The 16,520-nt window shown below is 41.6% G+C and overlaps 1 protein-coding gene across 1 annotated transcript in view; it reads right to left on the bottom strand.

The window, feature by feature from the left end:
• The window catches only part of SUMF1 (sulfatase modifying factor 1), a 1,255,299-nt gene that overhangs the window by 366,203 nt on the left and 872,576 nt on the right, over positions 1–16,520 (bottom strand). Inside the window, exon 6 of the mRNA XM_044076406.1 lies at positions 16,309–16,423. Within this exon, the coding sequence (XP_043932341.1) occupies positions 16,309–16,423 (115 nt within the window). The remainder of the gene's footprint in view (positions 1–16,308; positions 16,424–16,520) is intronic.

Genomic DNA, 16,520 nt, shown 5'->3' with positions numbered 1-16,520 from the left:
TACAGGGTAATGATCAGGTGTTATTTGTAATACTATGAAAGCTATGTATGGGCACGAACAAAGAAGTCATATATATATATATATATATATATATATATATATATATATATATATATATAAACTGCAAGGGAATGCAAGAAGGATAATAATGGATATTAAGGACAAGATTATGAGGGGAGTTTGGAGGGTCTAGAATTTTCTTCACTAGATTCATGTTACTCCCATGCAACAGAGACTTCTGAGATTCCTATCCAATTCCTTACCAAGATTAAAATGTTGGTGTTAATATTTTTATCCCTGCTTGAAAGGGAAGCCTCTTCACCTGAAGAAGCTGATTGTCTCTTGCTGAACACGTATTGTTTTGTGCTCTTCCACCTTGCAGTTGTGGATTGATCCCAAGATGCAACAAAGGACCTCTGGTGATAGATGTTTGCTTACGAAGCTCTGCTACCTTGGTGACATATATGGTGTTTCACAATGGCCTACTTTAAGAACTTCCTAATAATCACATCTTTTTGACCTGCTTTCAACAATAATTACTCTACAAGATTTTATTCTTGCTGAAGGCTCTCTTCTTGTCACTTCCTATTTCCTTGAAATGTTGTATTTTTTGGGGGCATTTCAGTCTTTATTTTACTGTTAACTGCACAAACGTAAGCACAAGAATACAACTGAATGTGATTTAGAATGGGAGACTATAAGGGATGGGGGGTGGAACATGATTTGGGACTTGCACAAGATCATGAATGGGTAAGGTGGTACTGAAGTAAAAGGAAGGATGAATTAAGGGGCAACAGTTCCAAACAAACAAAACATTACCAGCTACAATGCCGAACTAAGAACATTTCAGAAAGAGAGAGAGTGGTCAACACATGAAATGCGTTGTCCGGACAGGTGGGAGGAGTGGCTTAACAAAGGCTTTAAAAAAAGACACGAGGAAAAGAAGAAAAAGGAATTGGGAAAAGATGATGGGGCAACTGCAGGGTGCTACTTCTAAACTACTGGTAGACTAAACAGATCATTTTGAATCCTTCTGCCTGCACTCAAACATACATATGCAATTATGCATCTAACATACATATTTTAATATACTTAACTCGGCAATGCCTGCAATAGAGCAAACATTGATTCTGATTTTTCTGCTATTAAAAACAGGGCTGACCAGATACAAAACAATGATGGGAAATTATCAGAATTATCATTCATGACTCATATATTACTTAACATGTGCTGGTCATGTCCAAAATGACCCACATATTGGCAGGTCCATCATTAAAGAACATAATCTTTCTCTGACAATTTGTTGATACCACACTGAATGATGGGATATTAGCCCTTCTAAAATCTGCCACTTATGAAACACACAAATAATGCACAGAGATCATTAACAATGTGCAAGTATTCCAATCAATACTATATTAAGCTAGCTGCTTAACCAGCCACTCCTATAAAATGGTTTATTTTGCTGTTCTTCTTGTCAATTTATAAAATAACACAAGTCAGTTGCTGTGTTGGACTATATTTTATCAAATCAACACAAATAAGACCTCACACAGGTACCACTGCTGCCATACTGTTCAAATCAGCATTGCATGTAGATACCAACTAGAGGGAATTATGAATGTGGAAAGTTCACCTAGTGTTCATCTGACAACCGAGAAGTCCTATGCTGCCCATTCTCTTCTGTTCAGGGTGTGGTGAATGTACTACATTCTGCTATCTACCATACTGAGACATGAATAATTACGTTCTTATCCTGCGTCTGCACATATAATGCCTTCCAAAGGTCTCAAGTGTCACACTTTCAGTTTACTGCAGATGCCCAGTAATGACACATATGCTGCTGTGCATATTACTACGGCACATGACCACCAAGTACATATTTGAGGACAGCTACATGTACTTTCAGGTTGGTATGCTGTGCTGTTAGACCAGACAATGGTCAGCATACAAATGGACAGGTGGTATACTCTTAACCAGCCTGCTGACCACAGCCCAAATGCATGGGTGTTCATTAATCACCCAAATGAACTGCTACAACTGCTTTAAAGGTACTGGTATTCCTAAACTGGGAGAAGACATACAGGGATCTTCTTAAATTTCAGTTAGCCAAAAAACTACAATGTGCTGGGTGCACTATCAAAATAAAGGATGTTCAACTAGAAAAACAGTTCCATGACTCCAGACCTATCCCTCTGCAATGTTCATTATTAGAACAAAGTCTGATGGATCTGTAAGGTTATAGTCTGTGTAGGACAAAAAGGAGACCTGGATTGAAAGACAAATGATTTGCCCAACAGAGTAACTCCTTTTTCACAAATCCCAACACTGGAATTTGAAAGGAAGGGGGGTCTGGTGATGGGTCCAAACTCATCTGACAAATGACTGAATATTCCTCATGAGAAGTCTAGCCAAAGGAATTATTAGAATAGCACCCTGGCATGTGTCAAAGTCTAACTGGAAAATATCATAAACTGTTCCTTGTAACATTCCACTTTTGCCTGAGGAATAAAAGCCATCACGAGGAATGTTTCCTGTAGAGATTCCAGAAATATTACCCTATGAGAAGGGATTAGAGAGGACTTCTCTATATTTTTCTGAGAACCCAAAAGAGAGATTCTTGAAAACTTGCAAAATGCAGATTCTAAGTATGGAAGAATGCAAATCCTCTGCAGCCTGCCATGGGCTATTACAGGAGACAGACACTTTGTAAACCACTCTTGAAGCTGTTGATAAACCAAAGGACAACACAGAAAACTGAAAACATAAACACAGACACAGAAAAATGTAAAAAGGACCAGAATTCTTTGAGAACTGGAATGGGAAACAAAGGTTTAGAAAGAAAGGTCTAGGGCAGGTCTCCAGGTTCCTCCTTTCTTTGGCACCAGAAAGATCCTCGAATAAAATCCTTTCCTTCTTAGTTGTGGGGAAGCAGGTTCTATAACCCCTGATACAGCATCTGATGTCAAGTAGGAGGAGACTAGGAGGTTTGATTGGTTGAAGAGGAATCCCTTGAAAAAGAGGAAAGGAATCCCTCTATCAGTTGTAGCCTTTCTGAATTATTCCCATAACACAAGTGCTTGAAATTTTCTGGTTCCACAAAGGAAAGTGAAGATCTACACTAGGAAAAGCTTTATTGGATTTCTGTGGTGGGGAGGTTAAAGCACGTGAAGGGCATAAAGTCTGTCTATTTTCTTAGATTGTCCTTGGTTTTGAGAGGACTCTACTTTCTCCTTTGAATCTCCATATTACTGTTTTTTGAAAATTTTGTCTGTGCCGTGGTGGGAAAGCTTATTCATGTTCCTGAAAAAGGAACCTGAACTAGAATAAAAGTTTGTATTACATTTTGGCAAGATAGGTTAAAAAATCTGGGTAATCCTATGAATTAACTTTTGTCTTTTCCTCTGCTCTTTTTAGAACTGCCACCTTTTTATCCAATGGAGCAGTCAGGATCACACCTCTGACATCCTCTATTAAATTCTGAGAATGTAGCCAGAGAAATGTACTTATCACTGACCCCATAGCAGCTGCTCCATAAACAGTGTCAACAGTGCCATGAGTGCATTTTAGAGAATGGTTACTTAAGACACAGAAGACAGTAATGTCAGTCTGTTACTCAGTATTCACCCTATCTGTAGTGTCCAATTAATCCATTTTAAAACCTATTTGCATATCTCTGTCACCCACATTATGTTCGCTCTAAATCCACATATTTCAAACACGTTCCTTCTAATATTCTTTAGCACACACTTTCTCTTTCTAGCCATAACTGCAACCTCTTATGAAGGCACTCTCCCCCTAAACAACTCTTCACCTACTAGCACCTTTCCCCTAACCACTCACTCTTCCATCCATTCTTTCCCTATAGCCCCATCTCTTTTCATTAATTCTATTTCTTCCTTTAATATACTTAGGCTTTTCCTTCTGCCTACAGTTCCTCTCACAACTAAAAGAACTACTAATTCCCAGTATAACCTCTTTACTTACCTCAGAAAATTCATGTTTAACTTATTATCTGGCGACATACATCCAAACCCTGGACCCAACCACAACTCCTCCCTCACAGCCTACCCCTCACATCCTCAAAACAAAACTCAATGCTTCTTCCCAGATTATCACATCTACACCCACCAAAACTCTAACTATACTATCTGTGAATATCCAAAGTAAAATGAACAAAATCTCCAATTTTCATGCCGGGGTATCTTTACACACTCCAGATATACTATGCCTTTCTGAAACCTGGCTCAAACCTCACATATCTGATACTGAAATACTTCCTCCAGGTTATAACATCCTCCGGTATGATCGAATCACAAAAAAAAAAGGTGGAGGTGTTGTTATTCTCTATTCTAATCAGCTCACCCTTCACTCTCTGTCAATAACTTCCTCAGATTTCTACCCAGCCGAAATTTTAACAGTCAACTGTCAAATTAACACTCATAAGAAAATAGCTATTGCTTCTATTTACATTCCCCCAGGAAATAACATTCCTATCTTAGAAGACCTTCTCTCTTGGATCTCTCAAACCATCACCAATGAAACTGTTGTCTTGGGAGATGTAAACATTGACTGGAATGCCCTAATTTCTGATTGCCCAAAGTCCTCCATTAACCTCTTCAGCTTCTCTCAGCTAATCTCTAACCCTACCCGACTAAACAAACACAGCAACTCCAGCTCTACCCTAGACTGGGTCCTCACCTCACATCTCAATCTGTACCATAACTCCTCCACCCTTCCTGATACCCCTAGTGATCATCATCCTACCTGCATAATTCTATACTTGCCTCAATTGCACAAACCCCAGCTATACAAAAACTGCCTTAAACTCTCAAAAATCAATTCCGATACTTTCAACTACCTTCTCTCTTCAATTAACTGGTCCTTCCTCCACAATCTCCCCCTAGAAAAAGCAGTCCTAGCTTTCAGTTACATCTCCCTAGACACACTCAACTCCATGGGTCCTATTAGGAAACTAAGGTCAAAACTCATTTTGCCACCTGACTCACAAAAGCCGCCAAAACCCTTATGAAAGAGAGAGACGGTGCATGGAAAAAATGGAACAAATCCAAATCCAAAATCCACTGCTGATCTTCATACCTACAGAGAGCTCCGTAATTTAACCAACACTAAGGTCACCCTTGACAAACAAAACTTTTTCCATAAACCACTTAATAATCCACACTCCAACCCCTCCAAAGGTTCTGACAATCTGTTAATAAGCTGCTGCATTCTGGGTGCTAGTCTTCCCCTAACCCCTGCCCAAACAGCTGTCCCTCTGATACTGCTACATTTCTAAATTCCTGTTTCATTGACTCTATCCGCAACCTTACCATAGGTTCATAGGTTGGTACTAGGCTATCGGCCCTAGGGCCTATACAAGCCTAGCCATAACAATTCCCTGTCTCTTCCCACACTATTTACTTCATTGGACCACTGTCTAGCAGGGTGACTGACGTGATCCCTGAGGTGATAATGACACCAACCCCACACCACCAACTTCTACCTTTCTCTCAAACCTGTCCCCACAACCTATATTACATTCCTTCTGTCTAAACTTAAAACATGCTCTCCATCAGTTGATAATTTATCTTCTCTATTCCTAAAAATGGCTGCTAAGTCTATTGCTTTCCCCATTTCTATATTAATCAACAGATCCATTAAGGAAAACTCTGTGCCTGAAATCTGGAAAAAAATCTATGTTATACTCTTGCATAAAGGTGGTAACGCAACTGACCCCTCCAATTTCAGACCAATTTCGATCCTATCCCCCCTGCCAAAAATTCTTGAAAAATGCATTCACAAACAGCTCCTTAAACCACCTTCTCCAAGAAAATCTCCTTACCCTCACACAACATGTTTTTTGCCCAAAGCACAGTACTGCTAGTGCTCTGACATCCTTCATAAATACTATTGCAAAATCACGTGATAACAATAAGCTAGTTTCTTGCCTATTTCCTGATCTATCCAAAGTCTTTGATACTGTTTCTAATACATTTCTACTATCCAAACTTACTTCACTTAACCTTTCAAACTCTGCAATTTCTTGGTTCTCTAGCTACCTCTCTAATAGATTCCAGGCTGTGAAATGGCAGTCTAATTTCTCTCCCTTTCTACCTGTGCAAACTGGGGTGCCCCAAGGCTCCATCCTTGGTCCCCTACTTTTTGACATCATTAATGACCTCCACACTTCATGTCCACTCTCTACCATTGCTCAGTGTTCTGATGATTGCACAATCATCTCCTGCTCTGACAACATCACTCATCTTCATACCCTCACTCAAGATTCAATCCACTCTGTTGAAAAATGGCTTACCTCCAACCACTTACTACTGAGCAAAAGAAAACTAAACTTCACCTATTCCTCCCTTCCACTCTCCATCATCACAAAACTTCCTTTTCTGTCTCCTCCCTGAACAATACTATCATCTCTACTGAACCCTATACTAAACTTCAAGGTGTTACTATTAATGACCATCTAGTTTGATCTTCATATTCAGCATTGCATTAAAAAAAAAACATCAAAAACTTGGCCTGCTGTACAGACATAATAAATACCTCACAAATGCCTCCAGGCTCTCCCTTGCATAAGCCTTCTTACTCCTCACACTGCTCTATGCAGCCCCTATTCTCACAGGGTCTATATTATATTCTCGAAAGCCAAAAATGTCGAAACTGACATTGTCGACACAAGAATTTCGAATGCTCAGAATCTCAAGCGTGTAAACGGAAATCTCCGTAAGGGGAGATTTCCATTCACTGCAATGTAGTGCGGTCTTGGAGTTGGTATATTTTAGTAGCAGAGGGGTGTTGGAGTGCGCAGCCCCCCACATGGGGGGTGCATGGGCGCTTGTCCTCCTGCTTAAACCCGTTAGGGTATTTTTTCTTTTCTTTTTTTTTTTCTTGTCTTTTCATAAGGTCGATGTTTGAAGACATTGATCATATGGTGTCATCCATATGTTGTTCGATGTTTTCAAAAGTCGATCTTATAATATAGACCCTTCTCACATACCTCCAATCTAATCTTCTCACTAAACTTGAACTCACCTACAATAAAACTGCTCGATTTGCTTCCAACCACCCATACTATACTCATCACTGCTTAGCCCTAAAAAATCTGCAGTGGCTAGAATTTCATCACCAAATCCTACTACCTCAGCTTCTACTTGCTTATTCAGTCTTACATGAACCATCTTCTTGTCCCTCTCTCTCTACTCTCATCCAGCCTTACACTCCCAATTGCTCTCTCTGCAGCTCTCTGCAGAACCTACTGCAAGTCTATAAGCCCAATAAAAATACTGGCAAATTGCTCTACAGCTATTCCATAGCAAAGGCTTGGAATAAAGTATCTCATAATGTCAGGTGCATCACTAACCCTAACACCTTAAATCATCAATAAAAGATTACCCCCTTAAATCATGGTCATGTTCTTGTAATGACCCAACATAAGATATCATCCTCTACAAACTGACTGCAGTCCTCTCTGCTTTTACTACAGCAGTTCTCTTGACTGACTTCCTACCTGGGTTCTTCACCTGTATATACTCCAAATACTTATCTTCTATGCCTCTCTTTACCCTTTTCTAGCTTGTGTCGATATTGTTTATTTTATTTTGTTCACCTGAAACAACTGACCTAGTTATTTACTGTTAGTTGTCATATACTAGTGTTTCTCTTATAATCAATTGTTTATTTTATAATATGTTTATTGTACTGTACTTTTGGAGCTTTTCTCCTCGGGTCTCCACTGAAAATGGGGCTCGCCCAGTCGGACTAACCTGGTTAACAAATGCCAATAAATAAATAAATAATTCAGAGATGTCTTAGTCCCTGAAGAAGGGAGATCAGCAATTATCTTGTTTGTACAGTCACAGAAAGCCATCAGAAACTTACACATAATCAGCCTGACAATTCACTATTATGAAAGCCACAGTGGAAGAAGTATAAACTTTTTTCCTAACCTATCAATGCTTTTTCCAGCTTGTCAAAAAGCATAAGGCTAGCAATCATAAGGAGTTTGGCAGAAGCTGACTTTGACAGAGAAATTATTTGATCTGACCTGGGGTTAAAAAAAGGCATTTCTGAGACTGGGGCAAGTAATGGTAGCAGGTGGCTGACTGTGAGGTAGTTGCTGGCAAAGAAAGCACCCTCTAAGTTTGGAAACACAGGAGGATCAGCTGTAGGTTGAAGAAAATCCACCTGTAACAAATATCTTTGCTGGAATTCTGTCATTTTTTGCTCCTTAATTCTGGCAACAGTATCAGAACAATGCAACTCTATAGAAAGGGAATCTCAACAATAACTTTCTTCATAGTCAGAGTCTCCATACATAATGTGGGAATTTGAGAAAAGTACAGTTTTGTACCTATCATAAATGTAGATGTCCAATAGGTATGCATCTGCAGTCATCACATATGGGTTGTCCTGCCTCAGGCAGCCCTTCGGTTGGCCGGATTCCAAAGTCTGGGTCCAGCGTCGGCTGATGTCGCCCTTTCCAGGACGTCAGAGCACATGGGGTATAAAAGCGTCAGCCGACGCCATCTTCCTCAGTGTTTCTTGCCCCAGATGCCAGGTGCCCTCAAAGGAAGGCTAAATTTGGAGAAATGCAATAAATTCCAAACATGCACAGAAATATATATGTATGTATGTATGTATATATATATATATATATATATATATATATATATATATATATATATATATATAAAACAAATACACCATAATAGATAACCCCAGCTAGCTATGAGAGGGAAAAGTACCCAATAACTACCAAAGAGGGGAGGGAGGGTAAACCTGACTGCAGATGCATACCTATCGGACATCTACATTTATGGTAGGTACAAAACTGTACTATGTCCTTCAAGGATGCATCTGCAGTCATCACATATGGGTAGAATACCATAGCCAATCTGGGGGTGGAGGATCTATGTAAAGGATGGTGTAACTAAAATGCCCTGCAGGACTGCCATAGCAAAGCCTGCTCTGGATCTGGAATATAAAGGTAAATTGTAATGCTTGGAAAATGTATGCAAGGAGCTCCATGTAGCAGCTTCTAAAATGTCCTTGGCAGCCACCCCTCTTAAGAAGGCTGTGGAGGTGGCTGTGGCTCTGGTGGAATGAGGTCTAATGTTAGCTGGCACAGTTTTTCCATGAAAGGAATAACAAAAACGAATGCAATTCCCTATCCATTTTGAAATTGTCTGTTTGGAAATTGCTTTTCCTTGTGCACCAGCAGCATATGCTACCAACAGCTGGTCAGTTTTTCTGTAGCTTTTAGTTCTGTCCAAGTAGTAGCAACTGTCTGTGTATGTCCAGGGTGTGCAGAAGTTTCTCCCTTTTGTTTTGTGGATTTGGAAAGAAGGTAGGCAGGTGAATAGCTTGGTTTAATGAGACTCTGGATACCACCTTTGGCATAAATGAAGGCTTGGTTCTCAATGAGACTCTGTCCTGATGAAAAATAAGAAATGGCTGTACTGCCATGAGGGCCTGTAACTCAGATACTCTTCTTGCTGAGGTTATGGCCAGAAGGAAGGTGGTCTTCCAAGACAGGAACTGTAGTTCTGCAGATGCTGCTGGTTCAAAGGGAGGCAGAGTTAGTTTTTCCAACACGAAGTTAAGGTCCCAAGTAGGCACTGGAGGTTTCCTTGGAGGATTGATGTTTTTAATTCCTCTTAGAAACTGTCTTAGGAGAGGATGAGAAAAGACAGGTGGATCAGTATTGTACTCTGCTGAAATTGCTGAAGCATGAATTTTAATGGAAGAGTAAGACAGGCCATTGTGGAGCATTTCTGCCAAGTATTCCATGAAATGTGCCATGTTCATCACTGTCGCATCTAGGCCCTTTGTGGTGCTCCAAGTGTGAAATCTTTTCCATTTTGCTGAATATGCCTTTCTTGTGGAAGGCCGGCGAGCTTCCATGATGATATCCTTCACTCTCTTGGTTAGCTTATCCTGAGGAGGAGTCAAGGTATTTTCCAGGCTGTTAGTTGCAAGGTTTTCAGGTTGGAATGCAGAGTTTTGCAATTGTGCTGTGTCAGGAGAAGTGGCCATTGAGGAAGAGGCCATGGTTTCGTGTGACATGCTCTTTAACAGTGGGTACCAGTGCTGTCTTGGCCAGTCCGGGGCTATCAGAATCACTTTTGGCTGCTCTGTCCTGATCTTCAGTAAGACCTTGGTCATTAATGGAAGAGGTGGAAATGCATACACTGTTAGAGTTCTCCAGCTGAAAGATAGGGCGTCCACTTTCCATGCTTGTGGGTGGTATGTCCTTGAGCAGAATTTCTTCAGCTGATGATTGTGGGGGGAGGCAAAAAGATCTATGTCTGGCCTTCCCCATGATTGAGTTATCTGTAGGAAGATGTCTGGGTGCAGCATCCATTCGTGTGCATCCATGATATTTCTGCTTAAGATGTCCGCCAGTATATTGTCTTTTCCTGGCACAAACTGGGATTGCAGGTCTATATTAAGTTTCAAGGAAAGTTCCCATAGATTCATTGCCAGTCTGCAAAGAGGGTAGGAATGGGTGCCTCCTTGCTTGTTTATGTACCACATAACTGTGGTGTTGTCTGTCCTTATTAGCAGGTGGCCTTGATGCAGAAAGAGTTTGAAGGCCTCGATTGCATGTATCACTGCCAGCATTTCCTTTTGGTTTATGTGCATGCGTAGCTCCTTTTGTGACCATTAGCCTTGAATACATCTGCCCTCCATGTGTGCTCCCCAACCGTGGTCTGAAGCGTCCGTTGTAATGGTTTGGCTGGCTATTGGCTTGCTGAAGGGCAGACCCCTGTTTGACTGGCTTGCTTAAGCCCACCACAGAAATTCCTTTTGGAGGCATGGAATGAGTGGGATCAAAGTTTCTAAGCTGTGACTGTGCTGAGTCCATAAACTCCTTAGGTACCATTGTAGTTTCCTCATATGCAGCCTTGCTTGTGGAATCAGAAGAATGCAAGATGCCATGTAACCCAGGGCCTGCAAGATTTTCCTTGCAGTCAGCTGAGTTTGTCTTGTCAGATTCTTGAAGTAATCCGGTAGTTATCTTTGCTTTTCTTCTGTGAGAAAAGCCATTTGGGTGGTAGTGTCTAGATCCGCACCCAGAAAAGTTATTCTTTGGGATGGAACAAGTCTTGATTTGTGAATGTTGACTGTATATCCCAAGGCCTGCAGTAGGTGGATGGCATAATTCAAGTCCTTTACCAAAGTTTGTTGGCTGTCCGCTTGTATAAGGCAGTCGTCCAGATATGGGTATATTTGAATCCCCTGAAGTCTGCAGTGTGCAATTACTGATGCCAGGCGTTTCGTGAATACTCTGGGCGCAGTAGATAAGCCAAAGGGCAATGCTGAGAATTGATAATGCTCTGAACCTGCAAGAAATCTGAGGTGTCTTCTGCAACTTTGTCTGATAGGGACATGCAGGTATGCCTCCTTGAGGTCTAGAGTCACCAGCCAAGACCCCTTGCCCAGCATGGGAAGGAGTTGCTGTAGAGTCAGCATTTTGAATTTTGGCACAATGAGATAGTATTCAGTGCGGACAAGTCGAGAATAGGCCTCCATTGATTTTCTTTATTTGGAACAAGGAATAGTCTGGAATAAAATCCTTGGCCTTGTTCTGAAAGAGGAACCTTTTATATAGCTTTCATTTGCATTAAGTTGGAGATTTGTTTCAAAGCCTCTGCCCTTTGATTTGGTGACAGGTCTGGCATGCCTTTTCTTTTTGGCAATGTGTGAAAATGGAACCTGTATCCTTTGTCTATTATTTGCAGTGTCCATTTGTCTCTTGTAATACTGTGCCAATTTTCTGAGAATAAAGAAAGCTTTCTACCCAAAGGTGCTTCTAATTGAGCCCTGGTTGGTGGAGTCAAAGCAAAGTCATTGAGTCTGTCCTTGTGCAGCAGTTGTAGGTCCTGCACTACCTCTCTGGTTGGGAGGCTGCCATTGACGTCCTCTGTAGGAGCCTTTAGCTTGCCCTCTACCTCTGGCATGCCTGTTCTTGCCTCTCTGAAATCTTTCTGTGTCCGGAAAGGACCAATTCTTGGTAGGCCAATTTCTGCTGAATCTTGGTGGTTGGACTTGTAGAAAATCTTTGACTGTTTGTACAGATTTTGCCTTTTCCTCAAATTTCTTTAAGACCTCCTGAGCAGTGGAGCCAAATAACTTTTGCTTTTCCAGTGGAGCATCCAGAAGCTTAGCTTTAACATAGTCTGGCAGAGATTGTTCCTTCAGCCAAGCATGCCTATGACTGCACCTGTCATAGCTGACCTACATGAAGCTTCCAATGCATCATAACCACACTGTAAGAAATGGTTGCTAACCTGCTGGGAGTTATGTACCAGATCCTGAAGTGATTTGCGATCTAGGGGTTCAGGTGAAGACAGTTTCTTATGCAATTTATCTAACAAATACTCTTGGTACTGTATCATATGAAATTGACAATTTAATGCCCTCATAGAAAGAGTAGCAGAAGTATACACTTTTTTACCCCATCTCTCTAAAACCCTGGACTCCCTTTCAGAGGGGAGTGGATTTTTAGTAGTGGCAGCTGCAACCTTTAGGGCCCTGGGAAATAGTTTCTGGATCAGCAGAGTGGGCCTTGTAAAGAAAAAGATGCGAGTCCGGGACCCTGTAGTACCTATCGGGTTTGACAGGGGCCGGAGGAAGAGTGTCAGGGGTTATGCCAGACTCAGAGTACACATCATCAATGACATTCAAAACAGGAGGAATAGCCAAAGGTCTATGCTGAGGTAAATGCAGAAAAGTTCTTAATCTTTTCCTGGAATCAGAGAATTCCTGGCCCTGCCATTTGAAATGCTCTCTCATAGTGTGAAGGGTCTCCCCGAAGGATAGTTCTTCAGGAGGGGAGGCCGAGGGGATTGATTCCTCTGCATCAGAATCCTCGTAGGCCGAAAAAGCCTCCTCCTGGTAGTCTGAGAGAGCAGAGCCATCAGAGGCCTCCTCTGAGGAGTGGGGATCAGAGGGCTCAACTCTGGGCCTTTTGTCTAGAGGAGGTTGAGATCCCCTGTCCGGATGGGGTTGAGAGCCCCTGTCTGGATGGGGTTGAGAGCCCCTAATTAAGGAAATAAGGTCCTCTGCTAAAGTTAGAATCTGTGAACTTGTAGAGGGTCCCTGAGGAATAACCCTGGGAGGCATAGCTTTTGTATGTTTAGCAGCTTTAGCCCTGGTGAATGCCTTTATGGACATGGATGCAGGAGGCCTAGCTGCACCATGTGCTGGTGGAGTTTTGTCTAGAGGAATGGTGTCGGAAGTTTCCAAGACACCAGTTTCTGAAGGAAATTCAATAACCGACTCAGCAGGGGCCTCCGGGGCGAGGTTGTCGGTTGGGAAGTACCAAGGACTCTGTTTCAGCGAGACCGAGACAGGCCTGGCCGTGGTTTCAGCGGTCCTTGTCCTTCCATTCTTTGTTAAATGTGAAAAAACTAGCCCCAAAAATTCCTCTGCAAACTCCGCCCGGCGTCTAAGAGTGCGTCGGTTGCACAGGCTGAACAGGCCTGGGCCTCAGCAGGGAGGCAGTAAGAGTGGAAATCCTTATGAGGTATTTGTTTCCCACAAGTTAAGCAATTATTAACTTTATCTGACATCGGCTGAGGCAAGAAAGAGTCAGCTTTGAAGTCTTGGTAGCTGAATTACAGGAGCTGGCCGACCAGCACTGCGAACTGCTTCTGGGCAAGAAAGACAGAGGAAGATGGCCTGGCGGGGAAAGGCGACATCAGGACAACCCATATGTGATGACTGCAGATGCATCCTTGAAGGACATCATAGACAAAGTCAAAATCCTGTCCTCAAGACAAAGTATAAGAATCTGATAAATATGAAACTATTTTCCTTTTTAATGATGGGAAGACTCAGCATTTAAAGATGGAAAGGCTTTAAATAAACCTTTAGCAAAGACCAGCCAACCCTCCTTATCTGCTTTAGGAGAAGATAAATGTCTAAATTTATGTTTCATTTCATCAAGTAGACCATCCCTCCCCCTAGAAAAGAGCGTCTTGAAGAACAGGTCGTTCCCTTCCTGTGAGTGAAGCTCCTCAAAGCAGCTTTGTAAAGGAGCATCACCCAGTTTCTTCCCTGATGCTAGAAAGAGTAGTTGAACTCTTACCCAAAAAGGGCAGCTGAATAGCTACACAGGACGTGCCTGCCTTCTGGTGCTTAGTGGATTCCTGAGAAGCAGCACCAGAGGGACCAAGAGAAAGTGACGAGCTGTCTCAGGAACAGCAGTAACATCCATTAGTAGATTAGTAGGTGAAGCGAAGGGAAAGCCAGAGTTAATACTAAAGCCTCCTGCATCACTTTTCTCTTCTTGTTGCTTAGGGAAGCACTAATTGAGTTACTGTAACCTAGGTCCATATCCTGGCTGCAAAAGATGAATGACAAGTGGTTAAGGTAGCTCTGAAGAGTCAGTCTTACCTTCCAACAGTAAAGCTAAGTTTTGAGGAAAAACCTTTTGGTAGCCACCAAAAGCACTAGCACCAGTCCCTATCAACATTGTTTGATGAAAAATAACACTTCCTCACAAAAAAATGATGAATTATAAGGGAATCTCCACAGAAGTCTACGACCTTCTGTCTACTGAAAAAGATGTCCAAAAGGGGGCCAGTGGATGCCTGTAAAACCACCAAACACACTAGCTCTAGTCCCCAGAACATGTTAGGTTTGAGGTAAAATGTTTTCGAGACAACCACTAAAAACACCATGCTAGCTCTTAGCAAATACTTCTGACAGAAAAGAACAACTTTTTTTCACAAAAAATGATGAAGGGGAAGGTAACGAGGTACCCACAATGGGGTACTTAATTGCCCAGCCTAAGTGAAGCGCTTGCCAATGGTCGATAACTTGAAGCCCACAGGGAAGAACACATACTGATGGCACCCTAACCACTGACTTTATACTGCCTTCCTTGGGCTGTACTGTGTCAAGGGTTTACAGAATGTCCAAAAGCTTTGGAAGCTAGACAGCTAGTTCCATCCATGGTTGCCAGATTTCCGACTGGCCAGGTAGGGACAAAGTAAAGACTAAAAAAAAAGGTCTTCCACGTCTTTAATGAGGAACATCACAGTTCCGCATTAAACAGAAGTAGCTCTGTGTTTATTTTTTATTTGATTGGCCCGGGCCAATCAAAAATAAATAAACACAGAGCTACTTCTGTTTAATGCGAAACATCGCAGTTCCGCATTACACAGAAGTAGCTCTGTTTTGCAATTTTCTGATTGGCCCGTAATTACGAGCACCAAAAATACCAAAACATAAAAAAAGAACACGCTGACGACGCGGAACTTTTCCGAATGTTCGTTCATTAAACCGCAGCTCTTGTTTTGATTGGCCCGTATACTGGTATACGGGCCAATCAAAATCGTTAAACACGGAGCTACTTCTGTTTAATGAGGAACATCGCAGTTCCGCATTAAACAGAAGTAGCTCTGTTTTGATTGGCCCATATACAGGGCAATCAAAAATCGCTAAACACTGAGCTGCTACTGTTTAATGCGGAACATCGCAGTTCCGAATTAAACAGAAGTAGCTCTGTTTTGCGATGTTTTGATTGGCCCGTATACCGGCCAATCAAAAAATCGCTAAACACAGAGCTTCGTTTAATGCGGAACTTCCGCATTAAACACAAAAAGCTCCGTGTTTAGCGATTTTTGATTGGCCCATATGCCGGTATATGGGCCAATCAAACAAAACAAAAAAACAAAGCGGAGGCTGCCCGGGATTTAAACCGGCAGGGCGGGACTCGGGATCAGGCTGCTGATCTCGGGACAGTCCCGCCCAAATAGTGACGTCTGGCAACCCTGGTTCCATCCATGGCAGGATGTTCCATACAGTTTCTAGTGATCTATTTGAACATCTGCTGTTATGGAAAGTTTACTTGCAAAACTATATTTTGTTTTTATCTCTGTAATGAGTAACTACACTGGTCTGACTGAATAACTTCAACAGCAACAGAATCAAATCACTTAAAAGCTAAGTGTAAAATGCATTTGTAAGCCAAACAGAAAAATGTATTTACAAAAAGAGCTACTAAGTGCAACACCAGCAAAGCAGAAGTTACACAAAAAGGGTTAACACACAGACTGAGAAACAGAAAAGTTTCAAGAAAAGGTCTGTGAAAACTGTTTCTTTAGCTGCCCCCTTTAAAATGAATAATAAAAGAACTTCAAGCAAATAAAGCAATAACTTTTCCCCCAGCAAACGAAAAATGGGACTGTAAATAACTACAAAAAAAACAAAAAAAAAACAAACAATAAATCTGATACAGAACAAAAAGAGCATAGCAAATTAATCTCCAGTGGTACTTACAGGTGCTGTTCCTATGTATCCGTCCTCCCCTGTGTTGACTGTTGGAAACTCCCCCTGCCAGATATTGACATAATGTTGGTCTTTTGGATATAGTTTGTTGCCCCATGGGAAAAGTCTGCCATTGGAGAGTTCAAAAGAGACATGAGAAATATGTACAGCCCTTTTAGCATTCATTCAGAAAAATATAAACATAAGAATTTTGACTTTAACTT

The sequence above is a fragment of the Protopterus annectens genome, chromosome 7.part0 (genome assembly GCF_019279795.1).
Source record: "Protopterus annectens isolate FY-2018-M chromosome 7.part0, PAN1.0, whole genome shotgun sequence".
NCBI classification, from domain to species: Eukaryota; Metazoa; Chordata; order Ceratodontiformes; family Protopteridae; genus Protopterus; species Protopterus annectens.
Note: the sequence above shows the minus strand (reverse complement) of the source record. Positions and strands in the feature narration are given on the sequence as shown.